We start from the raw sequence: 14165 nt of genomic DNA on the forward strand, positions 1-14165 counted from the left end.
CAATAATCAATAGATTAGTTGACTTACAAAACAATCAACAGTTGCAGCCCTAATACAGCTCTGGAAAAAATTAAGTGAATCAGTTTCTCTGATTTTGCTATTTATAGGTATATGTTTGAGTAAAATGAACATTATTTTTTTTATTTTATAAACTACAAACAAAATTTCTCCCAAATTCCAAATAAAAACATTGTCATTTAAGGCATTTAATGACTGAAATAGATGCACAAAAAGATGCAGAGCTTTCAGACTTATAATGCAAAGAAAAAAAGTTCATATTCATACATTTTTAAGAGTTCAGAAATCAATATTTGATGGAATAACCCTGTTTTTTAATCACAGTTTTCATGCACCTTGGCATCATGTTCTCCTCCACCAGTCTTACACACTGCTTTTGGATAACTTTATGTCCCTCCTGGTGCAAAAGTTCAAGCAGTTCAGCTTAGTTTGATGGCTTATGATCATCCGTCTTCCTCTTGATTTTATTCCAGAGATTTTCAATTTAGTAAAATTAAAGTAACTCATAATTTTTAAGTGGTCTCTTATTTTTTTTCCAGAGCTGTATAGCATAATACTAAGTAAGTGAGGTCCCAGGTTGTGTTAAACAGAACTGAAGAAGTGAGATTTGGCTGAACCCCAATGTAGTAACCTCTCATCAGCACGGCCAACGCACACGCCTGCTCTACGCTTCTGTTTATGACACTAAAATAAATTTAGTGATAGGAATCTAATTGAAGCTGCTGGAGTCACCACAACTTAACTTTTCACAGCCAACAGAGCTGAACAACAACAGATGAATACGATACAGCAGATGTAGCTATATATATTTATAGATACCATCTAATTGTGTTTACTTTGATTCAACTTCCTACTGATTAAAGAACATTGTTTCTGCACACTAGAGTTTACACATTGAGTTTACATTCACACATCAAGAACATTTTCACAAGATTGTGTAGGTGAAAAAACAACAACAGCAGTACTAATTAATATATAAAAACACATTTACATCATATAATAATATTACTTAACTTTGTAAAGAAGTATTTTTTTTTTTGGTAACAGGTTTACCTTTCTTTTTTTTTAACCTAAAGAGGATTATTACCCATTGCAGCTCATTATATTGATTGAATTGAAATGTTGGAAATTCATATTTACAGTAAATCCACATACATTAATAATTCAAAATGTGCCATATATGCACCTAAATCAAAAGTGGTGTTTCCACATACATCCTGTGAATATGCATTACATTGTATGTATTATATAATTCATAATATATATAATTAATATAATATATTGTTTCAATATTTATATATTGTTGTGGCCCAATATTAGGTTAGGACTGCACATTTGTCTCTGAATCTTTCTTCCTGCATTGATTTTTTTAAGTTAAAGTTAGCATGAAGTAATACATATGGAAACATGTAGTAACTTAAAAGTGTTAAACAAACCACAATACTCTGTGAAAGATTTAGGTGGCTCTTATTTGAGGTCTTCCTCAGTCCTGATGAGAGCCAATTTCATCAAATGCTTTTGATGGTCTTTTCTACTGCACTTGAGGATATTTTCAAATTTATTGAATTTTCAGATTGGCTGATCTTCATTAATTAAAGTATTTTAGTAAGTACATGAGTAAGTATATATTTTGTATTAGTTGAGTAGTTCCTGCCATAATAGGGCTATTTACTGTATACCTGTAACTCTACCTCTTCACAACTTTACATGTTCTCAAACACATTAGGGCACAGTAGGCAAGAATTCTTAACTCTTAATTAACTCTTGATAAGTTCAGCACAGCTGTTAACTGAAAGCTTATCATTCCATGTGACTCTACCTCATAAGGCTGACTGAGAAAATGCAGCAAAGATGTGCGAAGCTGGAGAGAAGAGGTGCTACTCTGAAGAATATAAAACATAAAATATAAAACATATTCTGGTTTGTTTAACACTTATTTTACTAAATAATTTTATACATTTTTTTTCAAAGTTTTGATAATGTTAGTATTAATCTGCAATGCAGAAGAAGTTTAAATAATATAAAAACACTGAATTTAAGGTGTGTCCAAACTTTTTACTGACACTGTTGACAATTTGCGTATGGGTCATTGAAAGTATAAAGGGACAGATATAAATGATGATAAATAATGCTGTTACAATGCTCAAATGTAGTATTTTAATGTTGGTAATAAACAGAACTGTGTTTCCTCTAAAAAAATATACAAAAGTCAAGAGATCAAATGTAAAATCAAAAAGCACTGCCATACTCTAAATAAACACTCTAACTCGCTTATCAGTTCATGTGAATAATAGACAATAGGATTTATGTATATTACTAAACATATCAGTGAATTAATGTTACTGCAGAGCTGAATAGTATTAAAAACAGTAATACAACATTAAATACAAGAGTTACACTGCAATGCGTAAGACAGGAAACTGAAAAAAAAAACATTTGCAGACCGCACTGTCAGTATCATTTCTGTATTTTAAAAGCGTGTGCAGCAAAACATGTCGTGACAGTTCGGCCAGAAAATATATATATTCCACAAAATGTCTCTGACAAACAAAAAGTGTGATAATTTAAAATGATCTGAACCATCCGTACACTGTATTCTTAATGAATGAATGAATGAATGAATGAGTAATCACAATCACTGCATGAATAATCATGACCATCGTTCGTATTCATTCTCACTCTCTATCTGATAGACGTTCTCCACTGCCATCTCTCTGCTGTTCAGACCCACACTGCTGTTCCGGCCCACACTGCCGTTCAGGTTACTGTAGAGCACAGAGTCCTGGGATCTGTGGAAAAGAAATGTGTATTAAAAAGCAATAAATACAGTTTTCTTTGCTTCAATTCATTCCACTAATATACTGTATGTTAAAAGGTTTGTAGACACCCTTTCTTTCTGTGTTTTACATCTGTAGTATTATCACCATTAGAAAAACCACAGCTGAAACCAATAAAATAGCTGATGTAGTCTGGAGACCTTTAAGCATATTAGGTCAATCTTCCAGAAAGGGATTAAACTTCAGCCTTTATTATTCCACTTTCTGAATAGAGCTTTTTTTATTAATATGAAATTTTATTATTTTTTATAAAATAATCCTAATTCAAAATGCTGTGTCGACCAGAACTAAGACTAATCTCTGCCCAAGAAACCAGGTCATACTGTACCAGTATAACAGGCAAATATCAGTAATTACAGTAGATCAGGTAACAACAATATAAAGATATAAAAATAACTTTTTAAAACGTTTTAAACAATAAAAAACAATTTACTACGTTTCTTTTCAGTTTTATTTTGTTTTGTTTATTATTTTTTTTAAACCAGTCTATGGTGACAATAGCCAGACTTAGCACACCTGATCCCAGCTCACAGAAAACAGTATAAGAAAGTTTAGCATTGTTTTAAAAAGTTTCAGGAAGGTTTATCTGTAACATTACAGAAATAATGGTCCTGGAACATTCAGATTTTTTTTTACGGTTTTGCATCACAATGTTATTGGAAAGGTTCTTACATAACGTTCCCAGCTAGATGAATAATACCATTATTAAAACATTAACAATTAACAGTTAACAGTTAAACGAAAAATTAAGACATTGACACAAATGGCAACTGACGACCTAAGACTAGGTTGGACAATATCCGTCTTAAGCCTTATTCGGACGGAATTAGTTTCTCAGGGGGATGTCTGTGAAAAATATTTCACACTTCTACTCAGTCATAAAACTCTTGCATCCAGACTGCAATTGAAAAAAACAGGAGGAGCAGTGAGTTTCTTGGCTTTCTCGCTCACATGACATCGAGTTCAGTAGCTCCTCCAGTTCCACTCGGTGTTGTGTTTACGTGGATCTCCATGGAAACGCGCGGCCAAAGTATAATTACAGTGCATGGCAGTGGACAAATATCTATTTTATTAAACGCGAGGTGACGAAACGAGTGACGAGAGGACGAGATGTGAGTCCGGACTAAATTAAAATTACCGGAGGACCACAGACTTCAGCAAAAACAGTAGGTAATTCAGCCTGTAATTTTCTCAGAGGACGTCTGAAAAAACACATTCGTGGTCGTTCTGGACGGGAATAAAATCACAGAGGACCCCCCATAAAAGAGAAAATTACCCCAGGACCCCCTGAGAAACTTATTCTGCCCAAATAGGGCTTTAGACTAGGTTTGTGCTAAAAATATATATATATATATATACATAAAAATATACAGCAATATATGAATAAGTACATCATTAATATCTCCATGAACTGAAATCAGAACTGCCCTTGAGGGCCCTGGAAGCTTGGATTAAAATACTAGTTGTTGTGTTTCTACTGGTATTGGGCCAAATATACAGCACTGCCAGACTCTACATAATAACTCTTAACTTATCAGACTGCAGAACTAAATTGTACTGAGAACAGTAATAGGCTACTACATTAAATGCAAAAGTTACACAGGAAACTGGAAAAAATATGCAGACCGCACTGTCAGTATCATTTCTGTATTTTAAAAGCTTTTGCAGCAAGAAATGTCGTGACATTTATGTTAAAATGTTAAAATGTGTGTTCCACAGAATTTCTCTGACCAAAAAGGGACATTTTGACTGGCATATATGGTCAGAGAATACTTGACACTGTGCAGGACAGTGGCTTCTTATGACTAGGCTTGACAATGTCTGCCTTAATGGAAAATATATATTTGTATTTTAAAGATTTATTTGTAATTTTCCCCCTATTTTTTTTTCCCAAATTAGCTAGGTGAATTGTTCCTCCCAGCGATCTCCTCATCATAGTGGCAGAGCTTTAGATTGCTGGACCTCTCTGCACCCCTAATAATAATAATAATAATAATAACAATAATAATAATAGTTGTAATACCGTATACTTTTAAATGTATGCTATATATATCTTCTAGTATTTGAGATGTACAAGCAAGTCAGTGAATTATGACAGAGACTGTGCCAAAAGGATGTTCCAATACAACACAAAATCAAATATCATGCATAATTGCTGAGATATATGATATATCAGGGGGGTAGTGAGGGGCTCAGCAAAGGTTTTGGGTTTGAAACCTGGGTTTGCCCATGTTAAGTCCTTGAGCAAGACCCCTAACCCTCACTGATCCCCAGGCACCGGTGTGATGGTTGTCCACCACTCTGGGTATGTGTGCTCACTGTATCACTGTGCATTATCTGTGTACCAATTGTACAGATGGGTTAAAGGCAGGGTTTAAATAAACTGTACTGACACTCATGTGGTTTCTAAGCTAAAGTTCAGTCTCATAACTTTAAAACGTAGCTACTTTTGGTTTCTGTTAATATTACAGTTAGTTTCTAGTGAGCATTTATTCCACCTCCATTGAGTAAGCTCCCCCTGACTCATATGTTTGTGCTGTGCTTCGGTGCGTCTCTTCCACATGAGTCAGCATTTTACATTTCACTTACGTGTCAAATGTCTCCCTGCTTTTTCTCTTTTGCTTCCCTGAAAAAAGAAGTGATTCAGATTTAACGTCCAATCTGAGATCTCATTCAAACAACAGTATCACTGAGTATCATCTGAGCATTTATAGAGTTTATCCCTGGTGAAAAAATCATTTGATCATACTTTTTAAAAAGAACAATATAGTGTATTTAAAAAAAATAGACTGCTAGGAAGTTTGGTTTAATGTAATTTAGTATACTTTAAAATACTTATTTCCAAATATACTTTTGTACATTTTTAGCACAGTGTGTTAAAAACAACTGTTACAGTAGTTCACTTAATGTACAATGTATCATGTACATTTTTAGAAAGTAAATTAAATTACTACATTTATAAAATTTAAAATAAATTGTAATACGCCAAAAAAATTTGTACAATATATTAAAATATATCTTTATACTCTACGAAATATACTAGAAGTGTGTTATTTACAAAAAACAGGAAAAAGAAGTATATTTGTAATCTAATGTAAATGGATCACATATATTTAACATCAATTCTTAGTACATTCCTAATATACCCGGTGTATAATAGTCCAGTTCTAATACAGGTGTAATACTCATTAAATGTACTATAATTTTACTGTAAGCATATTTAAAATATGGGGTTACATACATGAAGTAGTATGTTTAAATGTTACTTAAGTATATTTAAAAAGTTCCATTTTAGTACAGTTAAGTAAACTTAGCACAATTTAAGTAAGACTTTTTATACAAGAAAAAAAGTATATTTGAAGCACTATTTAAATATACTGATTAATAATGTGGCTACAAGTACACTTTAGTGCACAATAGCATAATAATGCTTAATATATTTTAATCTACATTTTTTTCACTAGGGATTATATACTTACACAGGAGATAAATAGCCACAAGCCCCAGACCCAGAAGCAGTAGAACCGATACCATGATACCAGGAAGCATATTGTACGACGTGTCATCATCCTTAATAATACTCAGAATTAGTGATTCAAAGGTGATACTAGTCCAATAATGATGATAACACTGAGTTTCATTTGATGATTTGATGGCATGCATACATACCTTTCTGTTGTGCACAGGAAGAGATGAGTTGGTGTAGTTTCCTGAGATAATAATTATCATAAACAGTGGAAAAAAAGACCAAAGGAAAATATAAAAGCATGCAATCAGATTTTTCTGTGACACACTGATATTGGCACTTAATCTCCTATACAATATATCTATATATATTTTATATAATGTGTAAATATCTTTCAAAGGCAAATAAAACAATATAATACCCTGTGTTGGGGACACAGAGATCAGTGGCTCGCTGGTTACAGTCTCTGTGCTGCTTGATAATGAAGAATTCTCTCCTGGTGCTGCTGGTGCTGCTGTTGATACAGGTTCTGCTTGTGAACAAAAATCAATTATCTGCGTTTTCATTTCATTTCATTTTCATATCGCTGCTGCTGCTAAAACCTTGTATCTCCAAAATGGTAATTTTACAATTGGAATAAAAAACCTTAACTTTCAATGTAAGTCAATGTAAAATATTTTCCTGATGCATTTACATTTTTAGCACATTTTGACCTAATTAAAAGAAACTGCCAGTCCAGTATCAAATTTTGTAAAAAAAAAAAAAAAAAAGTGAATATAAAATGGCAGGAAAAAGATTTATCTGTGAGAATAAATAGATCGAATAGATATAAGCATATGAAAATTATATTAATTCTTCTGTAAATTAATGCAAAAGTATAAAACAATCAGAAATAAAAAGAAGCAAGTAAAATAATGAAGTAAAATCGTGAAGTATAATAAAGAATACACCCTACAAATCTGATCACAACATAATTAATCAGAAAATAATACAGATAATAGTATAGATATTAAAAAGGAAGAAAGAATCTAATTATTAATGACTTCAATGTGTAACTAAAGGAAATGACTAAATGCATTAAAAAAATGCATTAAAAGCATTAAAAGCTGGTTATCAATTAGTTTCGAAACTGATTTAATTGTATTAAAAACTTATATACCATAACAAACAGTAGATTAGGATAAAAGATTAAGACAGATTAAAACTCTGCATTAGATATGATCATAACTAGTGTAAAACACAGAAGTAAATACACATATTATGTGATTATGTGATAATATCTCATTTCTGATTGTTATTATTGTGTTAAATCTGATATGAACTGATTGTCTCTATCCTGTTGGTTCTGAGTTCTGTGGTTCAGTGGACAGTGACGTTAATCTTCAGGTGCTGTCAGAACAGGTGCTACAAAAAGGGATGTAGAAACTTGTATAAACTTGGCTAAAAATGGTACTACACTATTAAACCTGTAAAGGTGAGGAAACTGTGTATGAGCCACAGACCTCTCTGATCTTAATTTTAATAAACAATAGTGATACTGGATTCATTCTGTCATACCAGTGAATATATGTATGTATATGTTATTGTTCAGTAGCTGAGCCCTTCTAACAGATAAGCATATATCAGCCATTTCCACTTTTGGGAGAAAAAAACTATATCAGGGTTTATACATGTTTTAACAAATAATTGTCCATGATTTTCTCATGACCTTTTCATGCCTTCAAGGCAAATTATTAATGACCATACGATTTTTAAAACATCAGTGCAGACATGGCAATAAAACCAAAACTAAAACTATTATCAAAATTGATATAATATAGTAGGTTTAAAATTAATCTGATAAAAATGTTGACACCCAATTTTTAATAATAAAATGTTTGTCAGATCCTGAGAGATCCGTTGTGTAGGGCTAAATTACTCAATTAACTCTGAGCTCATGTATTTTGTTTGCTCAAAATAGTTTTTTTCCATCATAAAACAAATAAATGATGTTTGTAGACTGAAAATTTCCATGACTTTTCTAAAATTTTCTGGGTATTTTTATTTTTCCAAAACTTATCCAGGTCTGGAAATTGCAATTTTCAAATTCCATGACTTTTCCATTTTTTTTTTATGACTGTCCGAACCCTTAGTTATTGTCTTTACTGTTTCTATTAATTAGTATTTAATAGTTATTCTATTTAAGAGTGAATGAAGAAATGCGAATAAATAGTCTAACTTTAGTTTTAAATGAAAAAAGCAACAAAAAAAGAAAAAAAAAGATTTTCCCCAAAAGTTGATATATGTTTTCGTTGGAATGACTCCACTATTATTAATATTACAACAGATTTGAAAGCTGTGAAGTGTGTAGTAATAAGTAATAGTGGTTTTATAAATATGTACCTTCTGCAAGGGATACATGGACTGTAATTTTTTTATCATTGAACCATCCGGGCACATGCACTCGGCAGCCATATTTCCCAGAGTCATTTTGTCCAGCCTTGATTATTGTCAGAGACACATCTCCCTTTTGAATGTCTCCCCTTAGTGTATATTTGCTTGATGTTCTCCTCGTCACTCTGTCTCCATCTGTAGCAATAATTTCATCTCCACATCCTGATGCTGGAATGTCTCCCTTCATCCAGCATATCTCACACTTCCCGTGATATCTCCAGTCATACTTGCATGGCAGAACGATGTCATCACCGTAGAAGCCACTTACATTAACGGCTCGGCATGAAGACGCTGGAGGGAAGATTGGAGAAGAGTCAGACTCACCGCTTCCGACTGATCAGCAATGACAGATTAATTAAGCTTTTCCAACAAGTAACAATATATCAACCATTTCTTACTTTACAAGAAATTGTGTTTTTCTTTACTAGTATAGGTTATTTTATTTTAAGTGCCTTCATAAATGAAAAAAAGTAAAAAATAAATGAAATGAATATTGTTGTTTTATTCTAAAAACTACGAACAACATTTCTCCCAAAAAATATTGTCATTTATAGCATTTAGAGTTCATATAGAGTTCAGAAATCCAAAATATTTGGTGGAATAACCCTGTTTTTAATCACAGTTTTCATGCATCTTGGCATGTTCTCCTCCACCAGTCTTACACACTGTTTTTGGATAACTTTATGCCACTGGTGCAAACATTCAAGCAGTTCAGTTTGGTTTGATGGCTTGTGATCATCCAACTTCCTCTTGATTATATTCCAGAGGTTTTCAATTTGGTAAAATCAAAGCTACTTATCATTTTTAAGTGGTATATATTTTTTTCCAGAGCTGTATGGTTATTATTTTTTAGCTGATTTAATTTACCAACACTCACCACACATTAAAATTTCTCAAAACTGTTACACACTATATATAATACAACTTATCAGAGTTTAAATGACTATTTTTTCATAAAGTTTTATCAAACATTTAAGCAACAACCTTGTTAACAAAGTTTAGTTAGTAGAACATTTTATAAATGTTACAGTTAATGTTTAATAATGTTTTCTTCTCTTTTTCTTTTATTTATCATTTTTAAACATACTGGTGATGTCACTGCATTTGTGTCAGTATTTTTATTTTAATTTTTGGGAATGTTACTTTTAACGATTCCATAATGTTAGTATCCATCGAGCTGGGATAGTTTTATAAGGAATGTTTTAAACAATGTTTTGATGCAAACCATTATTATGTCACAGGGTTTCAGAGCGTTCCTGGAACATTATTTCAGTAATGTTACATTCTAACCTTTCTGAAACCTTTTCAAAATGCTGCTGAACATTCTCATAATGCTCTCTGTTATCTGTTACTCTGTTTACATTAAATCAACAAGAAAACACTTGGGGAAATATGGTATCAAGGCTTTTTCTTGTGCAAGGTTTTTTTTACATGTTCTCTCTCTCTCTGATTACAGTGTAGGGATATGTCTCTGTTCACTATTATTCTGTGTATATTCTGTAAATACTGAGAATATGTACTATGTGGAACCTATTAGAATCATAATACACAATAAAACTCATATAAAGCCAAGCCCTCTGTGTATATTATATAAAAATCAATGTAAAAATAAAACTCAGCCAACCTGTCAGGTAGAGCAGAAGCCAGATTGAGGAGATGAAGCAGGGCAGCAGATTCATGATGAAGCGGTTTCACTCTGAAGCATCTGGCTGACAACTGCGTCCCCACACTCACATTTTACTGGTCTACCCTCAGGTTAACCCACCAGTGCACATGACTTCCTCTCTGATAAGTTTAAAGTCATGCTTCCTTCTGTGCTGTTTCACTTCTACTTCCAGTCATAAGATAAGATGTTGAAAGTGAGGCTGTTTATGTCGTTCTACTTGCTTTTCTTTTCTTTCTTTTTTCAGTCAGATTCTTTAGGATCGAAGATACTTAGTAATATATGTTCAACTTATAATTGAAAAAAAAAAATTTGAAATCTGAAGTTTTAGAATTCTACATAATACATGATGCAGATGAGACGAAACACTAGATGCCAGTATTGGACCAGTCTTGCCAAATTATGATGATCATGAACAGATTGTAATTTGTAATTAGCTGGCTGATGGTAACTTGAATGCAAAAAAGCCACAATCTCAGTGTCCCGTGATTTACAGACTGTTGATGTATATGTTAGAGCTTTTATGTAATTACTATTATTAATGATTAATACAAAAAAAACAAAACAAAGAACCATGCTTGTAAAATAGATGAGTGACAGTAAAGAACCCTTAAATTGCTAAAAAAAAAAAACATTTAAAAGGTTCTTTACACTAAAGCATCTGTATTTAAAAACAAAAGTGGTTCTTTTATAGCATCATGGACTCACTTTAAGACCCATTTAAAGCAGATTTATTTTAAAGTTATTCCATAGATTGATGTAGGGTCCTTTACATTTTAGTATTAAACCTTTTGTTTTTTACTGTACTAGACTTTGTACTATATTTTAGTAATTATATATACTGAAATATTATATTACTTTTATTAATTTATTAATATGAATTAATAGTAATTCTTATACCATATATATTGTATTATATATAGTGAATGTAACACTGATATCTCTACTGTTGAGTTGCAATTACATTAAGCACTTAGGCACAAGCATACACATTCATAAATTCAATCTGTGAAGCATCCATAAATAAAAATCTTATGTGGAAATTGGAAATATTCCAAATAAAGAATTTCCTTCTATGATTAATAGCTAGATTTGTAAGTGCTGATGCAGAAACTGGTTTAACTGTCTGGTTTATCTGTCCAGGGAAGACTTTTACTATAGATTTTAGATGACGGTTGTGGGGATTTGATGGATTCAGCAGTCTGACGTGTATTGGATGGAGCTCCATCATTCCAAAAAACACAGTTCAATACCGGTTGGCTTTATACGCCTATAAATATAATAAATATAAATATAATGTTATTATGCATGGTGCCAATAGGTTCATGTTTTTGTGCTCCAGACTGTTCTATTCTATTGACATTAATTCTCTACTAAGACTAGATAAGCTGTGTGCATCTGTTTCAGTAATGGTTACAACTTAAAGCAGCTGAATGCATTCTTTAGTAGTGGAGTCCACAAACATAAGTACACTTTATTGATGAAAAATAATAATGAAAAAGCCTATAACACAATAAAAACAGAATTTGATTTATTTTCATTAATGTTTAATTAACAATAAATTTGCAAAAAAATAATAATACTGAAATTGCTTGTGTTTCTTAGTAGGTCTAGAACAGATGATACCTGATAAAATATATTATATATATATATATATATATATATATATATAAATTGAGTGTGTGTGTGTTATTGTGTTCCTCTTTTATAACCCATATAAAGGAATCTGTACACTACTAAACAGATATGAGTCAATATATCTAAAGTAGCACTTCATGTTTTAACCCTTGTATAGTCTTAACTTTGTAAACACTCCACTTTACTAAGGGTCAAAAATGAAGACATACTGTTGTACAGCTTTATTAGAAGTTGGCCTTGTTACATTTACATGTGGGGATCAGTGTAGGTCATAAATAAATTCCAAACTGAAAAAAAAATCATGAAAGTGGGGATGTGCTCTGCTGTTAAACGTGGTGGTGGGTACTTCTTGCCATTTGAGACAACACAAGGGTTAATGTAAACTCAGCAAAGTGAAAATGCCAATCTTAAGGGTACAAATTTCACAGAACAGAAACTGACACTGTAGTACCTTGTGGTAGAACCAGGCTCTTTAGAAAAAATCTCTTCTGTTCTATTAAAATGAAGCCAAATTTGTCCATAATGCTTTTGAATTTGGAATAATGCCATTATCGAGTTTACAGTTCAGTTACACTGATTTTCCTCAGATTTTCATAGTTTGTCCAATAGGTGTAATTTTAATGTTTTAACAGTAAGAGTGCAGTTCATGTAGTTTTTTTTTTACAATTTCCATCAAATTACAGTACTGGAGCTCAGCTTTTTTTGCTTTGTTTGCCACTAAGAAGAACTAAAGCTATTATAATCCAGTTTAACCCCTAAGCTGCTGTAAGACAAATATACATCAGCAATGAAGAAAATTTTAAATTTTTAAGTTTAAATGAAGAAAATAATGTTTTAATCTGTACATTGTTTTAATACTACAAAGGCTAGCACGTCTAATTATGCTAACAACTAACTAGATCACATTGTCCATTTTAGGCTAACCTCAGACTTCCTGGTGCAACATAGCCAAAAACTTTGTACAGAGTGTCTGAAAACATGACATAATATAACAGCACACAGTCACACTACATGATCAATAATAGTATAATTAACCAGCTACAGTCACACAGTAGATTTTTTTATGTTTAATCAGAATGTGATTATGATTTGCATTATGATTTAACTGATATATGAAGAATAAAATGATTATTACAGACAAATAAATTAGGTAAACTATTACTGATCTCCTTTACATTTCATTGACCCATTCTTAAAAGAAAATAAAAAAGGTGCACAAAAAAAAGTAAAGGTAGTTCTTTTGGGTGAGGTCATAATGAAATATAGTAGTTTGTTAACCCTTTGAGGCTCTGTGGTCAAAAGGTATGCACTAATTCTCTTAAGTAATCAGGGGTGTTTTTTTTTTTGGGCGTAACATGAAATAAGATGAGCATAAATGACTGTTGACGGCTGCCTAGGTTCTATTCAGTCAGCGGTGACCCTGTGTTTTCTGTTGCCAAGATGGCAATAGATATCAGTAAATCAGCAAATATGACATTTTAAAATTTTAACTGAATGAAAGGGTTAATGAACTAATGAGATGAGAGATGTATGTTTGTGAAGAAGCAACTCACAGTGTACGAGTTCTATATCAATTACCAAGACATTTCAAGACATTTGAGGTCCCCAAGCTAAATTGACGCCATGTTTTCCTTATCCTGTTAACCCCTTAACCCTTGTGTGGTGTTCATATTTGTGTTATTCGTTTACTTTGTTACTTGTATTTAATTCAGCAAAATTAAGCAATTTTACATTAAAATGCTTTACACATGCTTGCTTATAAGCATGCAAGCAATATAAGCAGCTTACATGGTTAATATTTGCCCTTTACCTTTCTTATGTTACATTTCTTTTAAAAAGTGCTACTTTTTTTTACTTTTTTATTATTTTTTTTATAAAATGTAAAAGAAAATGAATTAAATTCAAGATATGAGTAGAAAATTTGTTTAGTTTCAAATTTACAAATGAAGCAATGTTTATTAGCCCTTGGCTAAACATAATGTATGTAATATAAATGTGTGTGTGTGTGGGGGGGGGGGGGGTGTACAGTATGTGTTTATTGAAAATGTGTTTTGATATATGTTTTTCACAAAAAATGAGCCAATGCCAATGAGTTTGAGTTAGAAAAAAT

At 32.0% G+C, this 14165-nt stretch overlaps 2 protein-coding genes across 3 annotated transcripts in view; one reads left to right on the plus strand and one right to left on the minus strand.

The window, feature by feature from the left end:
• Positions 1 to 28, plus strand: part of rab39ba (RAB39B, member RAS oncogene family a) — a 175672-nt gene extending 175644 nt beyond the window's left edge. Inside the window, exon 4 of the transcript XR_007425117.1 lies at positions 19 to 28. The gene's annotated coding sequence lies outside the window, so the exon portion shown is untranslated. The remainder of the gene's footprint in view (positions 1 to 18) is intronic.
• A 2024-nt stretch (positions 29 to 2052) lies between these two features.
• On the minus strand, positions 2053 to 10528 carry havcr1 (hepatitis A virus cellular receptor 1). 2 transcript variants are annotated; one of them, XM_049466630.1, is made up of 7 exons: positions 10379 to 10528; positions 8704 to 9045; positions 6743 to 6853; positions 6525 to 6565; positions 6335 to 6425; positions 5445 to 5481; positions 2053 to 2807 (listed from the first exon to the last, which is right to left on the minus strand). In XM_049466630.1, the coding sequence occupies exons 1-7, from the start codon at positions 10431 to 10433 to the stop codon at positions 2669 to 2671; spliced, it is 816 nt and encodes a 271-aa protein (XP_049322587.1). In that variant the 5' UTR covers positions 10434 to 10528; the 3' UTR covers positions 2053 to 2668. The 2 variants fall into 2 exon arrangements, with proteins under 2 accessions (XP_049322587.1, XP_007254172.3); XM_007254110.4 differs by having other exon boundaries at positions 6743 to 6850; positions 10379 to 10526.
• Between the last annotated feature and the right edge of the window lie 3637 nt (positions 10529 to 14165).

This window comes from Astyanax mexicanus, chromosome 17 (genome assembly GCF_023375975.1).
Source record: "Astyanax mexicanus isolate ESR-SI-001 chromosome 17, AstMex3_surface, whole genome shotgun sequence".
NCBI classification, from domain to species: domain Eukaryota; kingdom Metazoa; phylum Chordata; class Actinopteri; order Characiformes; family Acestrorhamphidae; genus Astyanax; species Astyanax mexicanus.